Here is a 20,110-nt window from a genome sequence, read left to right as displayed (position 1 = left end):
ATTTTGTATAACCACTGGAAGTAGAATAGTTGGACTTGTGGAGCATGTTTGAATAACTAGTTAAATTGACCTACCTACTACCAAGGAGGTTAGCACACTTCCACCTGCAGAGTCCCTGAAATACAACAATTTGTTTTGGTTTGGTTTTGGTTTGTTTTGTTTTCTGTCTGAGATGCACTCTTAAAACACTAAACACCTCATTCAGGCTTAAGCCTTAAATTAATTTCTGTTCTCTGCTCTACATCAAATGTCGTTGGTAATTCAGAATATCCAGTTAGCAATCTCGTATCTTAATGCACATAAATGCTTGCATTAATCAGACTCAGATTTAGGCCTCTCATATTTGCAGTTTCTGGCACTTATGTAATACAAGCACTAAAGACTGGGGTCACTAGCCATTTACACTAAATTGTGTAATACTTCTGAAAAACTGTTTTAGTTTGTAAGGAAACAGTCAAGCCTTACGGCCCTGTCCCACACAACTCTGCATCTGAAAGACTCTGGTTGGAGTGAAGTGCACAGATTTTCCCAGCATCTATTAATGACCAAATCAGTGACCTAACATTTCTTACACACAGGTTCATTCTAATAAACATAAAATGTTGCAGGGACAGTATCTTAAGACAGACAAACAAACAACAAAAAACTATTCCCAAAGAAAAACTGATAAAAAGATAATACCATTTTGCTCTTATTAGACGTGCTACACAGCTACATCATCTTAAATCCTGGGGGGAAGAGAGGACTACATGACACTAGAGCTGAAACTAGTTCCTATAATTCAAGATACTTAAAATTTATTTCTGAAAAATAAAATAAGTGAATTTATTAAGGCAATAATCTCAAAAAAAGTTGGAAAAAACAAGATTGGCTTTTGCATCAGTAATAATACATTCATAATTTACAAATACAATGTTAAAATTTCCTCTTTGTATGCACTATTATGTTGCCAGCAACAGCATTCCTGGGTTACTGCTTGTCCAATAGGCAACATTTCTTCCGTCATAGTTCTTGCCCCTGCAACAAAATATCTTTGATCAGAAACTTCAGAGTTCAATTTACCCTATCTAAATCATTTTGCAGTAAGATGTTACTTTTTATTTTGAAGATCTCTCTTAACAAATTAAGCCAACTATGCGCAGGTCTCAAGTCCATGGCTTCTTTCTCAAACTCTGCCTCCTAGACTGAAGTTATTATTGAATTCCTGTTTACTGTTCTGTCAACTGAAGTGCATTTGCTTTCAAAATAAGTAAATGTTGAAAAACTTGTAAGCAATGTTAAGTTTTAAGAGAACTGTACTAAAATTCTATGCAGCATATTTTGAGAAGAAATATTAATATACAAATTCTCCACAAATATGTAGAATTTGAAGGAGTACTGTCTTTTGAAATAATTGCACTTTGTAAGGCTTAAGGTTTCTCTGTGAACTGGATTATTTCGTTTAAGTTCCTCACAATTTAAGATTCTAAAAATTCATGAGGAGTTTTTAAACAACATATTGACAGTATCGAAGTGCTTCCACCATGTGAAAGGAAAAAAAAACTATGATTTCTACCAATACAGGCATCTTATTTAAAAAATCTTATTAATGTTATATATTCTGGATTTTATAAAGTAAACAGAAATGCATGGTCAGTTATAGCATGCTTTTTGTTGTTAATTTCTAAGGGGCTTGGCTTTTTCTCCTCCTTTAAGAACTTGCATTCTGGACTTAATTATTTGGCAGTATATTTATAAAAAAAATACAAAACAAAAACCAGGAGAGCAAACAAAATGGTTGCTCTCGTACAGGATTAACAGCAGCTACATTTAGATTAGCCATTACTGTGGCCCATATCAGGCAGTCTAATATTTGGTAACATCACAATATACTATGGCTCCTGTTAATTATACCTATAAAATCCATTATGTTGCATCTATTCCCTATTAGCTAGATGCTTATTCTTAAGGGAATGCTATAAATGGAGTACACAGACATCTATAAGTAGCACATAATAAGCTTAGAGCTAATGAATGAAAGACTATTACACATACTTCTAATTATTTTATACCATGTATTAGATGTCTCATCTTCCTCATAGCTTTCTGCATTTTATATGACCACTTTTATACAGACCACTTTTTGCAAAAAAAATGATATATATAGCAAGCTCTAAAGGCATAGATATACAAAGATTGATTGGGATTAAGTGACACATTCAAGTCTTAGATGACGCAAAATCCTCCTATTGTCCTTCCATGTCTTTCACATACCAAAACAACAAAAAAAAAAAGCCCTCTATAGTTCTATAATACTGTGTATTATAGTTCTATAATAGTTCTATATATAGTTCTATAATACACAGGAGGCTGGGAAACATGAACTTTTCTTAAGCCTTACAGGCCTAAATTTACATGCATTTTAGTTATTCTAGTTTCTCAACAATTACTACAAATGAAGTAAAAGCAAGTAATGCAAAACCAGAACCCGGTAATTCACTTTGTTGGTTTAAAGATCCTGTGTTTGTTTTTGTGTGCAAAAATTGCCTTAGCTGCTTTACGTATAATGGCTAGTTAAGTCAACTTACCTCAAGCAATGCTTCACTTGCAGCATGAAACATTTCATCTCTAACCTGAAGTTGTTTTTGCAGATTAGTAACAGTATCTTGAGCCTCTTCTAAATCTCGTTTCATCTGTTGCAACTGTCCACTTACATGATAAGAACCAAATTTTTGGTGTTGTGTTGGTATCTGCCTTTTTGCTTGGTCTTTCGGATGAGCACGCTTCAAGTTTAAGAAATATGCCAAAGAACATTGTAAAAGTTAAAGACTTTTACATTTAAGGAAGAAAAAAAGTACTTATTTTTTTCTTACTTCAACGATCATTATTAACAAAATTTTATTTCTCACTTCAGTAAGAAATTTGGCCACAGAAGTTAATTTGTCATAAGTCATCTACCATCGTAAATTAAGTCAAATCTTTTTTCTTTTTAATAAAAGAAAGTTAGTTCAACTTCCCAGAGAGTGCTGTTTTAACAAGACCTTCAATGCAGATTAGAGCAAAGTAAGAACAAAATGAATCAACTGAAAAATGTGTGCCCTGGTTATTTTATGAATCTCAAAAGGGCAAGAGTGGACCAGGAGAGAAATCAATCCAGCAAGGAAACAATCAGAGAACAATTTATAACCTGCACTGTAACAGGCAGGAAAAGTTGTGTATTAAGGAAAAAAGAATGAGAGAGGCTACAACCATCCCTCTTAACACCCACCCCCGCTGCTTTCCCCAGATACATTACTAACTGACATTTTAGATCTTGCACAAAGGTAGAAGATTGGTCAGTAAGTCTGCCATAAACATCACTGAAGTAGAAAGTTTTCTCTTACAGGATGGTATGACAGACACCATTTTCAAACACAGATGCAACCACATAATATTCTGAATGGAGCTAGAACCTCTGTAACGCAATTTTTATACAGAATGTTTCTAAAAATAAAAAAATAAAAAAAAATTCCCAGCATAAATGGTAAACAGTAGAGAGAATCTCATTATGAGCTACATAGACTATTTATCTTACATCTTTGGATTGCCATTTTTCTTTTTACTTTTATTTTTGCAACTTTAATCTGGTGTAGAATTTTGTCCAGGTGTACTTCTCTGAGAAAGATACAACATTATCACAAGAAATTATCCTTAATTGCATTTATATCATTCTCACTGTGAGAGTCTGAAGAGTCCAGTAATACACTGGATTCATTCTTTTAGGATTTAGCCATTTCATGACATGAGGACAATCCCTGCATATGTGAATTTATTTTTGAATAAATGTGGATCTTATATTTTTAGAAGGTAACTCAATACACAACTAGATACTTTCTCAAGGATCTGATAACTTTGTAATCTAGTTGATGCATAAAAACCCAGAAGTCATAAATGGCCTTTGAGGCTTCTACCTTCTCCCTGTTCAAATAAAAGTGGTTGATTGAAAGCAGTTCTGACTAAGCCTATCAGCTACTGCTTCAAAAGAAGTTGTATGTGTATTCTTTTAACAGACTACTTTTTTTGTCTGGGAAAGAAGCGTTTAGTTCAGGCACTAGGTAGGAGACCCTTTCTTGTCCAGTCCTTGACTGTTCTAAATCATCTCCTTTAACAGAAGTCAAGGTGGGAGAGCTGACACTGCTTCAATCTGTGGTGAAAGAACCTTCACATCCAGGTGGGACACAGCCAAGCCCCCATGCTCTAGAACGCAGATCACCTTTAGTGACAGAAGACTTCTCAGATGTCTTATTCCGAGACAAGGAATAACAAAGACAATATAATTAGCTTCCTAACCTGGTACGCCCCTCTGACTATTACCCCCTTTTGATAGTCCAGGCGGGCAGTGATAACATCGAAGAGAGAAGCCTCAAGGCTATCAAAAGGGACTTTAGGGGAATGGGTCGGTTAGTGGATGGAGCGGGAGTGCAGGTGGTGTTTTCGTCCATCCCTATGGTGGCAGGGAGGGGTTCAGAGAGGACACGGAAAGCCCACCTGTTAAACACGTGGCTCCGGGGCTGGTGCCAACGCAGAAATCTTGGGTTTTTTGATCATGGGGCACTTTACTCAGCACCTGGCCTGATGGCCGCAGACGGGTCCCTATCTTTTAGGGGAAAAAGGATCCTGGGCCAGGAACTGGCAGGGCTCATTGAGAGGGCTTTAAACTAGGTAGGAAGGGGGATGGGGCTGAGGCTAGGATTGTTGGGGCTGTGCCAGGGGGAACAATGGCAAGGCCGGAGGATAAGGCAATGGCCCAGCTGAAGTGCATCTACACCAATGCACGCAGCATGGGTAACAAACAGGAGGAGCTGGAAGCCATTGTGCGGCAGGCAGGCTACGACTTGGTTGCCATCACGGAGACGTGGTGGGACCAGTCTCATGACTGGAGTGCTGCAATGCCTGGCTATAAGCTCTATAGAAGGGACAGGCAGCATAGAAGGGGTGGTGGTGTGGCTCTCTATATTAGAGAGTCTTTCGAGGTTGTAGAACTCGAGGTTGGGAATGACAAGCTCGAGTCCCTTTGGGTTAGGATCGGCAGGGACAACAAGGCTAGTGTCCTGGTCGGGGTCTGCTATAGACCGCCGAACCAGGATGAGGAGACGGATGAGGAATTCTACAGGCAGCTGACAGAGGTTGCAAAATCATCAGCTCTTGTACTCGTGGGGGACTTCAACTTCCCTGACATATCCTGGAAGCACAACACAGCCCTGAGAAAGCAGTCTAGGAGGTTTCTGGAGAGCGTGGAAGATAGCTTCCTGACACAGCTGGTTAGTGAGCCTACCAGGGGAGGTGCCCCGCTAGACCTTCTCTTCACAAACAGAGAAGGACTGGTGGAGGACGTGATCGTCGGGAGCTGTCTCGGGCAGAGTGATCACGCAATGGTGGAGTTCACTATTCTTGGCGAGGCCAGGAAGGGGACCAGTAAAACCGCTGTATTGGACTTTCGGAGGGCTGACTTTGAACTGCTCAGGACACTGGTTGGTGGAGTCCCTTGGGAGGCAGTTCTGAAGGGCAGAGGGGTCCAGGAAGGCTGGGCGATCTTCAAGAGGGAAGTCTTCATGGCGCAGGAACGGTCTGTACCCACGTGCCCAAAGACGAGCTGGCAGGGAAGAAGACCGGCCTGGCTCAACAGAGAATTGTAGCTTGATCTTAGGAGGAAAAAGAGGGTTTATAAGCTTTGGAAAAGTGGGCAGGCCACTAAGGAGGACTTTAAAGAAGTAGCGAGGCTGTGCAGGGACAAAATTAGGAAGGCCAAAGCTCATCTGGAGCTCAATCTGGCTACTGCCGTTAAAGATAACAAAAAATGTTTCTATAAATACATCAACACAAAAAGGAGGACTAAGGAGAATCTCCATCCTTTACTGGATGCGGGGGGAAACTTAGTTCAAGAGATGAGGAAAAGGCGGAGGTGCTCAATGCCTTCTTTGCCTCAGTCTTTAGCGGCAATACCAGATGTTCTCTGGATACCCAGTACCCTGAGCTGGTGGAAGGGGATGGGGAACAGGATGTGGCCCTCATTATCCATGAAGAACTGGTTGGTGACCTGCTACGGCACTTAGATGTGCACAAGTCGATGGGGCCGGATGGGATCCACCCAAGGGTACTGAGGGAACTGGCAGAGGAGCTGGCCAAGCCACTGTCCATCATTTATCAACAGTCCTGGCTATCGGGGGAGGTCCCAATCGACTGGCGGCTAGCAAACGTGACGCCCATCTACAAGAAGGGCTGGAGGGCAGACCCGGGAAACTACAGGCCTGTCAGTTTGACCTCAGTGCCAGGAAAGCTCATGGAGCAGATCCTCCTGAGAGTCATCATGCAGCACTTGAAGGGGAAGCAGGCGATCAGGCCCAGTCAGCATGGCTTTATGAAAGGCAGGTCATGCCTGACGAACCTGATCTCCTTCTATGACAGAGTGACGCGCTGGGTGGATGAGGGAAAGGCTGTGGATGTGGTCTACCTTGACTTCAGCAAGGCTTTTGACACTGTTTCCCACAGCATTCTCCTCAAGAAACTGGCTGCTCTTGGCTTGGACTGGCGCACGCTTCGTTGGGTTAGAAACTGGCTGGATAGCTGGGCCCAAAGAGTCGTGGTGAATGGAGCCAAGTCCAGTTGGAGGCCAGTCACTAGTGGCGTCCCCCAGGGCTCGGTGCTGGGGCCGGTCCTCTTTAATATCTTCATCGATGATCTGGACGAGGGCATCGAGTGCACCCTCAGTAAGTTCGCAGATGACACCAAGTTAGGTGCGTGTGTCGATCTGCTTGAGGGTAGGAAAGCTCTGCAGGAGGATCTGGATAGGCTGCACCGATGGGCTGAGGTCAACTGTATGAAGTTCAACAAGGCCAAGTGCCAGGTCCTGCACCTGGGGCGCAATAACCCCAAGCAGAGCTACAGACTGGGAGAGGAATGGTTGGAGAGCTGCCAGGCAGAGAAGGACCTGGGAGTGATGGTTGACAGTCGGCTGAATATGAGCCAGCAGTGTGCTCAGGTGGCCAAGAAGGCCAACACCATCCTGGCTTGTATTAGGAACAGCGTGACCAGCAGGGCTAGGGAGGTGATCGTCCCCCTGTACTCAGCTCTGGTGAGGCCGCACCTCGAGTACTGTGTTCAGTTTTGGGCCCCTCGCTACAAGAAGGACATCGAGGTGCTTGAGCGGGTGCAGAGAAGGGCGACGAAGCTGGTGAGGGGCCTGGAGAACAAGTCCTACGAGGAGCGGCTGAGGGAGCTGGGCTTGTTCAGCCTGGAGAAGAGGAGGCTCAGGGGTGACCTTATCGCTCTTTTTAGGTACCTCAAGGGAGGCTGTAGCGAGGTGGGGGTTGGTCTGTTCTCCCACGTGCCTGGGGACAGGACGAGGGGGAATGGGTTTAAGTTGAGCCAGGGGAGTTTTAGGTTAGATGTTAGGAAGAACTTCTTCACTGAAAGGGTTGTGAGGCATTGGAACAGGCTGCCCAGGGAAGTGGTGGAGTCACCATCCCTGGAAGTCTTCAAAAGACGTTTAGATGTAGAGCTTAGGGATATGGTTTAGTGGAGGGCTGTTAGCGTTAGGTTGGAGGTTGGACTCGATGACCTTGAGGTCTCTTCCAACCTAGGAAATTCTGTGATTCTGTGATTCTGTGATTCTGTAATTAAAATAGCAGGAGCAATTTCAGTTCTAGTATTTACCTCTCTCTGGCAAGCATCTCTTAATGAACATATTTCTGCAGAAAGCCTGTTTATCTCAGATTGCATCTGTACTTCTAGTTGAGCTTCACGAACTTTGGCAGCACCCAGTTCTTCTGCCAAACGGTTTGCAGGAGATTCCTGAAAGACAGTAAGAGATACTATACATCATGCCTGCACCTGAAAAACACTGTAAATGCAAAACATTATTTCCACCTGAAAGAACATCGCAGGACATAAGTGAATCAGTTTCTCTATTTTCTGTAAAGAAACACAATGAGGTTACCCATTTCCTTCTTTGCTCATATGGAATCAACATTAGGACAAGGCCTAGAATATGGTAGTCATCAAAGTGCTGCTACATTCTTGTTTAGCTCTTAAGCCAAATATAAGCCTACTGAATAACACTGGTAGAGTCTTACCCCTTTAAATAAGAGGGAGTTTGCTTTCCATTAATGTAGTTACACAGGTCAAGAAAGAAACTTCAGAATCTGGAATGTTTTCTAGAGATTGCACAAACAGGAAATTACCTGAAATAGATGGTAATGAAGTTGCTTTCAAAAATTATTTAAAAAAAAAATAAAATCTCTGTATGAGAACACTCTTCCAAAGCTTAGACAGGACCGCATAGCTGCAGCAGTATGTTTCTAGATATTGAAAACTGGCAAAGACAAAAGTACGTTTTTACAAATGAATGCTCCCTCCTAACCTACAATATTCTCTTTTTTCTTTTTCTTTTTTTTTTATTTTTTTATTTTTAATAACTGGTGTTACAGAAGGAGTACCTGTCTTCAAAGGAGAACAGGAACTGTAGTTGGGTCTGACCTGTGTACTAGAAAGAGGAAAGACAATGGGCAGACAGCTACTGTGTGGGTTCTGATTTAGTCTAGTTCCTTGAAGATATTTAGTTATGGAAATATACCAGCTATTTCCCCTTTCTGTTCTCTATACCAAAGGAAATACCACTTTTTGGTGAAAAGCTTGGTTAACTCTGGTAAGTAATAACAAAAAACACTGGCACTGATTTCATTTTAAATCTGGGCATTTCTTTTGTCCATTATTAATCAGAAAAAAAATGAAATTTTCTCTTTTCAGAACTGAAAAGAAGGAAGCTACTAACTACTGTGAAATGGCAAGGAAAACCAGAATTTGGACACTCCCACAGAGTGGGAGTTCAAAACAGAACTACAATATGCATATTGAAAACTTTAAGCCCTAAACAAATGCATCCTTTCCAAAAAAAAAAGTTTTTTAATAGCAAATTCTACTACTACTGAATGTATATTCTGCATTGAAATGTTGAAACATTCAGTCACCTTTTCTTGGGATAAATGGTTTAGTTCTTCTACTTCATGCAAGAGCCTGTCTGCTTCTCTTTGGGCCTGAACTAACATTCGACGAGTCTCCACCAATTCTGAGTGAGTGTGCTGCAGCTGTTCTTGTTTTAGCTTCAGTTGCTGACCCAAATCTAATGTTTCTCTGTACTGGTCTCCAATGCAATTCCCCTGGTTTTTCACTGTCTGTAACAGGTAAACAACAACAGATCTCAAAAACCAACAAACAAACAAAAAATCTCAAAACATCCTGCATTCATTCTTCTCTTTCAGAGGGAAAAAAACAGCAGCAAGAAAATAAAAAATACAATCAAGCCAAATTCCCATCAAACGCAAAGTCCCAAAACCATAACATTTGTATAAATATAAAAATAATATAGACTTTATAAATATAATAGACTCTAAAAGACTGCAGACCTGTGATCCATCTAAGTTCTGTGTCATCTCACAGCAGCCAACACAGAAATTTAAAAGGAAGATGTAACAAAACTTGTTGATTTATATACAGTAACACAATCATAAAAAGCTTATTTTAACACATATTCATTAGCATCTCATATATGCCTGAAAACAAGTATTTGTATAATTCAAAAAGTTACCTATTTTCTGTTTTATCTGTATGCTTCAACTCACTGTGCAAAAAAGAAAACCACCAGCACACCTCTTCTAGCTCCTAAGAGCACACTAGCTCTCAGTACTCTTCTGATGCAATTATTTCCACAAGATAAATATTTAAGACACAAGAAGGTCTCATCACAGAGTATCACTGATATAGAATGAGTCCAGAGAAGGGCCACACCAAGATGAGCACCTTTTCTATGAGGATAGGCTGAGAGAGCTGGGGTTGTTCAGCCTAGAGAAGAGAAGGCTCTGCGGAGACCTTATAGTGGCTTTCCAGTGCCTAAAGGGGAATGCAGGAAAGCTGGGGAAGGACTTATTGTCAGGGGATGTAGTGATAGGAAAAGGAGTAATGACTTTAAACTAAAACAGGGTAGATTTAGATGAGATATTAGGATGAACAATGATTGATTGTTGATTTAATTTTAAGGAAGACCATCTCTATAGCCAAAGCATCAGATTATTAAAGATGATCAATATTTTAATTTCTTCACAAAACGGACAAGAGTCTGCCAATAAATTTTTAAGTTCTAAATCATTAAACTGGTTTGATTTTGGGGCATTAAGATCCAGCAAAAATCAGGATATACAATACAATTATATGGGGAGAAGTAATGACAGTTATTCTAAAGAGACACCACACCGTACAATTCTTTCTAGGCAGTTACAGTAATGGCATTAAAAATTTGACTATTTGTTTTAAATGAACTCTACTTAAGAATTTAAGTAGGTAACTCCACAGTATTTGCAAGCACTCTCTTTAGTGAGAAGGCTGTTTTACTTGCATTGTTTATTAAACAATCACATGGGCCTAAGTACTAAGAATTGTGCAGTACATTGTGAGTAACAGTTACTAAGGGGAGGGGATTGAAATCCAAGGAGCATTTCACCTTCTCAAGTGCTTCTAGGCTCTGTTGCTTTCTTTCAATTTTCTTCTTCAGCTGATTTATTTCTTGATCTCTTTGGAGTATTTCAAACTCCTTTTCACGAAGCTCATCTTTAGAATGCTGGAGTTTGTTCTCTAAGCTCTCAATCTGAACAGAAAATGCAATAATATCAGGACAGTTATTTTAATGAAATCAGAACAATTGAAAAAAAAAATTACAAACGCTGCCAATATTAATACTGACTTTGGGATCCCTTGCTAATTTTTGATTTTATTTTGCTAACTTTTTCCTATATCAGAAGAGCATTCAGGAATTGGGAATAAGATAATTTGGGAACTATCTTATTAAGTAGAAAGACACATCTTCATTTTTGCGCTGTCATATCCCTGTAATAGTTTTAATTGTCAAATAAAATATTTTTGCTAGTATATTAAGGTATTCTTTCCCTCCCTACAACACGGCACCAGTATTCTCTTCCAGGTTAAACCTGGCCAGCTTTTGTGTTCCAGAACCAGATATTCTTATATAATCATTTGTCCTTTGTCAGGGAAACCGTGTTTTAAAGCAAGAATTACCTGTTTGTTGCATTCCTTAACTTCTAATTCAGATTTCTCTAAATTGCTCTCTAATTGAATTATTTGTTGTTCCATTTCTCCCCTATGTTCACGAACCATCATATCCAACTGTGTAATCTAGATATAAAACAGGAAAAAAGGAGACATTATTTTGAACTACTATGCAGAATTGAAGCAGCAACATTATAAAATATGATAGCAAAAGGAATTAAACTAAACTCTTGTAGTCTCAGAAATATTCTTCCAAGAAGTCAAAATAAAAATGCACCCTAGCTACCTCATTTGAAAACCAGGGGCAAAACACAAAGAGCAAAGTGGAAAATTTGGGGAAAAAAAAGTCCCTAACGGAACACATTTGGTCATCAGATACACAGAATACAAACCAAGTTGAATTTAATTCAGTTTAATCTGAATTTAATTAGTAGTTCGTTATACTTGTCCATCATGTTAGAAAGTGCCAATTTTTGCCAAAGCAAAACACATAAATTAATTCTGTTGCGTTGGTGAACTCCCAGAGCAGCTCACAGCGTGCTGTGACAACAATATACTGGAAGATCTGACCTCGTTACAGTCTCAGTTCCTTCTACAGATGTATTTTTTTTGCACTTCAAATATTCTTGGATACACATGCTGTTAATTCTTGCAGGAAGTAGCAATTAGAAGGCTAAGGGCTAATTGTAAGTGACAAAATAATAGCTTTTCCACAAGGAGTACCAAATGCTGAAGCCAAATCAAAAGACTGAAAATATTTCACGTGAGATACAGAATTTCTTCACAGTAAATATGCTGTTTTATATTTAGAGATTGCTTTAGATCTAATTAAATAGGATCCAGTGAAAACCAGGAAAGGAATCTATCATCTCAAGGCACACGTCAGTGCAGATCTTTCCTTCCTGTTATCAAAAATCAGTATGTCAACAGTTGTCCTGCCACTTTTTTACTAAAAGACTTATGGGATAGGTTTACATGAGGCTTCTGTTCTATGAAAATAATAGTTTGTGCCCCTTTAGGGGAGCACAACCTGATTTTTCCTGTTGCCATAACGCTTCAGGAAGATACAGCAAGTTTTACAGTCAATACTATGGTTAGCTTAGCAGTACAGTTTGGAATGATATGTTAACACAATTAAATCTAGTATACTTTTTATAAAGTATCACAATACCACATAATAGAAACAGCTGTCAGTAACATACTTGAAAACAATCTGACCTGAGCTGCTCTTTGTTTCAGTTCCCAATTCCTTTCTTTCAGTGCTTGGTCCATGTCAAGCAGTTCTTGCTTTTTGTCTTCAATTTCTCCCTTGCAATACCTGAAATTCACATATGTTTAACTGCTTAATGCACATTCAATTGCTTAACTTCAAGCAATCGAATTTCAGCTTGAAAAACATCACATCTATTGCTTAAAGCCAGATTACTTTAAAGTGTGATTCTACTGATTGGAAGGACAAACCCAAACACAGTAATTGTGATAATTTCCTTGTGGGGATCTCCCAATAACTTCATTATTCAAGCTATTTAACTGGTTATCAGGACAACATATTGTTGAAAAACAATAGTAAATAGAGGTATCACTAGTTTATGGCCAGAATGTAAAATTGAGAATTTCACTATAAAAGAAATTTATACCTTTTACTATCATTTCCACAGATTTGGGATTCAAAAAAAAAAATCTAAACAGATTTTAAAACAGTTTGCAAAAAGAACTCACCACCACTTAGAAATTACAAGTGAGCTGAGAAGCTACTGCACCATGTTATCCTACAGCCACAAACCACCTGACGGTTACAGACAGCTGGTAAAAAGATTTTAAAAAGACCATCCAAACTATGTGCTATTCCTAACCAAACAATAATGTAACTAAGTTTTCATGACAGAAAAGATAGCAGCTTACCTGAGCTCAGCTGTTAGATTCATGACAGCAATGTGTTTCTCTTCTACAGAGGACTCTGTTTTCTGTAATGCTTCTTGCAATTCCTGAAGTTGTGTTAAAGTGATTTCTAATTTCCCATTGGCATTCTGTAATGCAGATTCCAGTTCTACTATTTTCTGTAATGCTTCCCTGTGGCAAGTCTCACTTTGAAGCAGCTTATCTTCTAAATCATTCACTGTTTTACAGACACACACACAAATCAAATCGAAGTGTTGAATCATCAGTAAGTCAGGCTCTTTACGAACACCACTGTCTATTAGCACTGGTAACCTATTTTCAGTATCACTATTTTTAGGAAAATCTAGAAAGACAGTGAAATTATACAACCACCCTTTCATGGAACTTAAGTCTTCACCATTTTCTATTCAGTTCACAGTCTCTAATAGATGCATACTCAAATTTCAAGTCTAAAACATTTTGCCAATGAGAAAAGAGAGACAATATAGTAAATGAATATACACTGCTACAAAAAATGCTAACAGAATTGTTAGTAAGCCTCCAGTTTAAAAGAATGGTAAAAGTAAATGGAAAAGGAGTGGTTAGAAAGCTTATTTCCACAAGCTCTTGTGTACTTTTTTTTCTTTGAAATTGAATTTTCATGAATGGCATTACAACTTTGTTAAATTTGTGTGTCTTGTTTGATTACCACGTTAAGGATCTGCATTGCCAGCTTACAGAGGCAAACCTGCTTAGTCATTTCACATAGGGTAAGGGTATACCCACAAAAAAGAGAATTTGCAGAAACCCTTTGAAAATAAGTCGGTGGTTTGTTTAACTATTGAATTACCAACAAATTTTAAAATATGACCATGGAAAAACCCTCAAAACTATCATATTCTGACTTGCTTGTACTTCATAATAAAAAGGGAAAATATCAAACCTAATACACAGAGATACAGCATGATTAAAGGAAGCCCGGAAAACAAAATAGCTAAATTACCCTCGTTTGTCTTTTCACTGAGTACTGATTGTGCTTCTTTCAAAGTGACATCCAATTGATCTATTTGCATTGCTTTGTCTTCAGCATCTCTTTTTAATTGTACTACTTTTTTTTCCATAATAGTACGTTCATTCTTGTATTGATCTGTCTCCAATTTAATTTGCCTAAATAAAAGATGCAGCCAGAACAAAATGACCCTTGTAATAACAAAAGCAGCAAATCTACATCCTTACATGCTCTAAAAAGACAGATCCTTTCATGAATAGTGAATAATATGATTGAATCTAGTGGAATTCTGTTAGCAGATTGGCCACAAATACACAGCAGATCCTGTCAAGTTCAGTTGAAGCAGTAAAGTTAAAGGAAGTTTGTTAGGAAAAGATCTTACAGAAGTAGAATTATCATTATTCCCATCAATTATGTAACTGTGACATTCATAGGAACAACAAGAAGTCATGTACAGTAGGTTTTTCTTGCAACAAGAAGACATTCTTTAAGAATACCAAGCCCTCCTCAAAGTACAAACACTTTGATATATTTATGAATTGAATTGTATTATGAAGTGCCATTTTTAGACTAAATAGGTTGCCTGTACACATATTAATTCCATTTGAGGTCTGTTCCAGAACCTCATGCCTCTGCTACTTAGAAACTTTCTAAATTCCCATCTATTACCCAGAGACTGAACGGTCATTACATAGCTGAATACCATTTCAGAGCAAGCATTGTTACATCTATGTGCAGAATATTCCTCTCAGTTATTCTAAACCTACCTGAATATACTGTTAAGTTCATCTACCTTCACTCTGTTTAAATCTGCTTCCTGAGAAGCTAGACAAAGCTTCTCTTCTACCTTTCTCAACTCATCTTCTGCACGCGCTTTCTGTTTCAGAAGTTCTTGTTCCAAAGTAGATACCTATTTAAAATTGTATTTAAATATGTATATATACAACTTTTAAACTATGTAACAAAGAAAAATACATCCTTGAAATTCACACACTATTAATACAACAGATATAGTCTAAAATTGTATGTAGTTTAACACTACAACTTTGCAGTCACATCTAGAAGACAAATGTTTTTGAGTAAGTGTAACTAGGTTTAACTTTTGAATTTCAATAAACCTCACCTTAACTAAAGTCTAGGGCTTGATTTCCCAACTACTTAGCCAGAAAAATACAAGAGGTTTTTGATAGCAAAGAGCTTGCTTTAATACAAAACAAACTGTAATTCCTTTATTTTAGATATATCTAAATTAACAACTATCACCTCAGTTATCAGATAAACATTCAGATTCTAAAGTTGTTACAAAAATGCATATAAAAGAATTTAAACAACTGTCCTTACATAGACTCTTTCCATGGTTTTGTACCTGTTTTTCAAGCTTAATTTGATCATCCTCCAGCTCCCCATTTCTAATAGTTTCTTGCTGCAACATTTGCTGATGATGATGCAAGGTTTGTAGCAGAAGAATATTTTGTTCAGTTGTGTCCTGAAGATCATGACCTTTCAGTTTTATTTCCTTTTGTAAATAAAAAACCTGAAAAATACATTTACTTTCCATTACAGTAAACATTTTTAATGCATTTTTACTACATTTTTTCATGTAACAGTGAGAAGCATGATAAAAACTCAGTGGCTTGAAGTAAAAGTTTTCTTATCCCCAGGACTTCTTCCCCATTGAGATACTTGTGACACAAATCAACTACAAACATGTAACTTTATATTGCAATAGCATGCTCTCCATTCTTTACGACAATGATTTCTTTAATCCTGTTACTTCTTTAAACAACTCATTTCTATTGGTATTCCTTTTTCCTAGGTTTATCCAACATTTCTCAGTTATGCTTTTCCCCTTTACCCTCACAAAATGTATAGTATTTGCCCCCAGCTAAGTTCCTCATCACAATTTATGTTGCAAAGGCTTTGTTTCTTATTTCACAAGCTTTTTAGATTAAACAAATCAGAGCAACAGCCTTCTCTGCAACACAGAAGAACCACTAAAATTATTACCTCTTCAGATTTCTTTTTGAGCTGATTTTCAAACATCTCCTTATTTTCTTCCAACTGACTTAAATACAGAGCAAGTTCTTCCTTACATATATCTAGTGCTGACTCAAGTTGTTTCACCTAGTTGAATGTGAAAATTACCTCAAATTAGCTATTTTTTATTAACTAGTTAGTAGTCCAAAAATGTTGAAAATATATAGCTTTTCAGACATCTTACCCAAAAATATTTTAATCTAAGAGTGTTAAAACAGATGTGAAAGATTATAAGCTTCAAAGAACTGAAATAACATTCAGAAATGTAAGAGATCAGGGGTCCTAATTTTAAGTCTCTGGAAAACAATCCAAATACTAGAAAGACACTCAAAAAAGAAAACTGATCCAACACAAATTCAGAGAACATGCTACCAGCGATGTCATGAGTATCTTCTCCTGGTAACATCCTGAAAATCTAATACTGCCTGAATACTGACTGTGTTAAGTCACCACATGATAATGTTTAGTAAAACTGTTGCAATTATTGCATGGAAAATAGCAAGCAAACACTAAGAAGTAGTACAGATGGTTTTCTTCTTTGTTTTAATAGACGACCAGTATTATGATATCGTATGGCTAAACTATACCTAGAGCAAAAACCTATGAAATATTACCTTTGTTAGGCAACCTCTTGCTTTCAAAGTACAAGTACAAATCTGCCCAATTTGTAACTACAGTAGTTTAATAAGGCAATTATGCATTGCATAATCTCTTATGGCAGATTTCACCATAGCTTTTATTAAAAAAAAAAAAAAAAAAAAGTAGTGGGAAGACTTCAGTCTAACAATTTCTGAAATATTTGTGCGAGACATGTCTGTAAAACAGCCTCAACATAGTTTGTCCACAAAGGATAAGAAAAGAAGACATGACTATTGCATACTTTAAAACTATTAATTGAAAATTACAAAGAGTTTACTAACTTTGACTGTTTGTTCAGTTAACCGACTCTGCAGTATCTTCAGTCCCTCATCTTTTTTGATGTTTTGTTTTTTCATTTCCTGTTTAAGCATTTTTTTCCAAAACAACAACAAAAAAAGGTAAATATACTGGCAGTAATAACAGTATAGCTACTAAGAATTCATACTAAGAATCAAGGCAAAAAATTGATCATTGTACATATACATATACAGCTTGCATACTGTATTTGTGTATATCATACTTCGAAGAGAATTTGGTTCCTAAGAAGTGTCCCTTCATATTCTGCATCAAAAGGAATTATTAAAAGGAACATGGATTGCCATAGTAGAACATTCTTGTTTTTCCATCTAGCGCAGAATAAATGCAGTAGTTCTTTATCCAGATCTCTTTTCCGTAATTAAAGCAAGAAGCCCAAGGGGCAAACCAGAGGTATAAACAGACAGCTGAGATGGTAAACAACAAGGAGTCATGAAAGTTCACACACTTTAGAGTAGTATGGGGAGTAGTATGGAGTAGTAGATTCAGTCAATGAGTCAAACGAAAATTAAGAAGGAAGCAAAGACATTATCTTTCATTTTCTCTACTTTTACCACATGTCCATGGATGTACTTTTCATGATTAGCCACTTGCTTGATTTGTATTCAAAGAAAGTCAAAAGCCAACCTTACCTCTCTGCTCTCTATCAGTAGCTCATCCAATGATTCAATGTGATGCTGTTTATGTATAACATCTTGTTGCAAAACAGATACTGTTTTTTCTTGTTGTACAAGTTGTTGATGTTTCTTGTCTAGCTGTGTCTGAAGCTGTCCATAAGTAGTTAATGGTTTACTACTTTAACAAGCTTTTTCAGAGAACTTATACATCTAAATATGTAATTCAATTTTATTCACCCACCACTAAGAATGAAAAGTAAATAGATTTCTGCCATCGACAGTATTGCACAGTATTAAATATAACAAGAAATCCCAATTCCTTGTTAGTTTAAAGCAACAGGAGAAACAAGAGAATAAGAATATAATTGCCTGTTGTCAGCCAAGGCACTAAGACACTCATACATTCTTTACTAAAAGGTAACAAGTTTCTTTAACAGCTAGAAATAGCCGAGGTTGTATTTCTAGTGACATGAAGCAACTGAATTCCTCTACAAAGAATGAAAAATCCCCCTGACGGTTCTTCCTGAATACAGGTGCTCATAAGGTTGGCAGAGGTTCAGCAAGCAAGAGTACTCTTAGAAGCTACAATTCTACTTTTTCTTTTTGTACTAGGTGTCTATACAAAGAGCCACAGTATTCTTAAGCCTGCAATTGAGCAGTTAAATTGAGCAGAAAAGATATTTGTGTCTCAGACAGAAGTCATGAGATTGTGTAGCATTAGACAGACAATTAACTAAAAATCAGAAAACGTAGGAAGAAGATAATATACATTTTTAATTGTGTCTGTCTCCGAACTACTGAAAAAAATGAAGAAATTGACATAGGAAATAAGTTACCACATCTATCATGCATACATACTAGCACACAAAGAAGGTCTTACTAGTTCTATCTGTTTCTCCATCTCTCTGTGCTGCTCAAGATGAACCAATTTCGCTTTTTCAAAAGCAGAAGTTATTTGCTCATGTTCTTCACTGACAGTTGTTTCCAACTCATGAATGCGGCTATTTTTTCCCTGGAAAATGGCAACAGCAGGAAGAACTTAAAAATAGTTAGCTCTGATATTAGTTATTATTCGATGATCAAGTTCCCAGATTTTACAAACACCACAGAAAATGCTAAAGGTATACAAAATATGTCTCCTCTGAAAGGATGTCACACCTATAATAAAGGTGTAGCATGCCACTGCAGCCACTGTACAGAGATGGGGTGTCTGCTAAGGTCAACCAACTGCCAGTCAATGGAGGAAGGAACATCTGATAGGAAGAAAAAAATGGTCAGGTGCAATCTCTTAAAATACATGTTTCCATTGAAAAGGAACAGAGATTCTTTTCTTTGCTCACAACTTTTGACCCCTCCCCAAAAACAGAAAGATTTATATAACATCAGAACTGGAAGATACGGTACTCCAAGTTTTAGATCACCTTCTTCAAAAGTTAACATCTAGAAGACATTTTTATTCACAGGTCTACATTCAAGGAATTTTATTAAGCAGGTATGGAAAAGAAATTTAGAGAACAAACCCAATGCTGTTGTTTTTTTTTTTTAATAGTATGGATGAAATGATGATCTCACCAAAACAAATGGTACTGAAGTTCATTTTAATAGGGCTAGATTTTCGTTGTGTTTTTCCATTTTTCCACATCAAAAGGAAACAGTATCATGTCCATTAACAACTTATCACGCTCAAAAGCAAGGAAAAAAACATGTTTTATTTAAAGTTTGGTTTTCTTTCTTCTTTTCAAACTATGTCATCTAAAAACCATGCAGATTGCCTAGCAGACCTGGAAGTCTATCCACATGGAATAATAACGCTTTAATTTAAACTTTGATCTTCATTTATGTCATTGTATACAGACGTTGTTTCTCACCATGAACGTCTTACCATAAGTTCCTGTTCCAATTCTGCATTTCTTGCTGCAGCAGCAGAATAAGCAACAGCCTTTTCTTCCAATTGTTTCTCAAGTGCAGAAAGTTGAGAAGATTTCTTTACTATCTGGAATTAAATATGTAGAAAAAAAAAACACAGAGGTGAAGACAACCATTTCTGGTTTATTCAAGTATATTCTATGCTTTCTTATTGCCAATTCTGTTGTAGCTACTTGTATTCATTAATAATTTTTATGAATTATGTATTTATTTTTGTAAGCTCTATTAATCTTTATTTATCACAGAGAAGAATTCAGGACAATTTACCTCTAAAGCATCCTATCTGTGATAATTTAGTGCCATACACTGTAATTAGTTACCACAAATTTATAATGCTTATTTTCGTTATTAGGAAATGTCACAATATATCACAAAATATCACAAAAAAATCAAATTATGCTGGAACTAATGCATTAGCACCAGAATGTAAATATTAACGTTTATTCAGAGAAGAGCTAGCTGAAGGTTGGTTTCTTTCCTGATGTTAATCTCTGGCAACTGTATTGCAATTTAATGAGGAAAAATTCTTAGATGTTGAAAGAACAGTTACCTTCTTAATATTCCACATTAATTCAGCCATTCCAAAGCAACAAGACCATGCACATTTTCCGCATAA

At 37.4% G+C, this 20,110-nt stretch overlaps 1 protein-coding gene across 2 annotated transcripts in view; it reads right to left on the bottom strand.

Annotated features, from left to right (window-relative positions):
- The window catches only part of CCDC18 (coiled-coil domain containing 18), a 31,760-nt gene that overhangs the window by 1,738 nt on the left and 9,912 nt on the right, over positions 1 to 20,110 (bottom strand). Inside the window, exons 13-28 of one of the 2 annotated variants that reach the window (XM_082766247.1) lie at positions 19,451 to 19,561; positions 18,449 to 18,580; positions 17,584 to 17,718; positions 16,918 to 16,995; positions 15,968 to 16,084; positions 15,327 to 15,494; positions 14,728 to 14,870; positions 13,955 to 14,118; positions 12,976 to 13,189; positions 12,292 to 12,391; positions 11,083 to 11,199; positions 10,511 to 10,654; positions 8,985 to 9,188; positions 7,672 to 7,809; positions 2,568 to 2,762; positions 906 to 1,017 (exon numbers count right to left, since the gene is read on the bottom strand). In XM_082766247.1, coding sequence (XP_082622373.1) covers positions 1,003 to 1,017; positions 2,568 to 2,762; positions 7,672 to 7,809; positions 8,985 to 9,188; positions 10,511 to 10,654; positions 11,083 to 11,199; positions 12,292 to 12,391; positions 12,976 to 13,189; positions 13,955 to 14,118; positions 14,728 to 14,870; positions 15,327 to 15,494; positions 15,968 to 16,084; positions 16,918 to 16,995; positions 17,584 to 17,718; positions 18,449 to 18,580; positions 19,451 to 19,561 — 2,175 coding nt within the window. In that variant the 3' untranslated portion in view covers positions 906 to 1,002. Of the gene's footprint in view, positions 1 to 905; positions 1,018 to 2,567; positions 2,763 to 7,671; positions 7,810 to 8,090; positions 8,199 to 8,984; positions 9,189 to 10,510; positions 10,655 to 11,082; positions 11,200 to 12,291; positions 12,392 to 12,975; positions 13,190 to 13,954; positions 14,119 to 14,727; positions 14,871 to 15,326; positions 15,495 to 15,967; positions 16,085 to 16,917; positions 16,996 to 17,583; positions 17,719 to 18,448; positions 18,581 to 19,450; positions 19,562 to 20,110 lie in introns of those variants that run through there. The other variant, XM_082766248.1, reaches the window with a different exon arrangement.

Source organism: Aythya marila (genome assembly GCF_965140915.1).
Source record: "Aythya marila genome assembly, chromosome: 8".
NCBI classification, from domain to species: domain Eukaryota; kingdom Metazoa; phylum Chordata; class Aves; order Anseriformes; family Anatidae; genus Aythya; species Aythya marila.
Note: the sequence above shows the minus strand (reverse complement) of the source record. Positions and strands in the feature narration are given on the sequence as shown.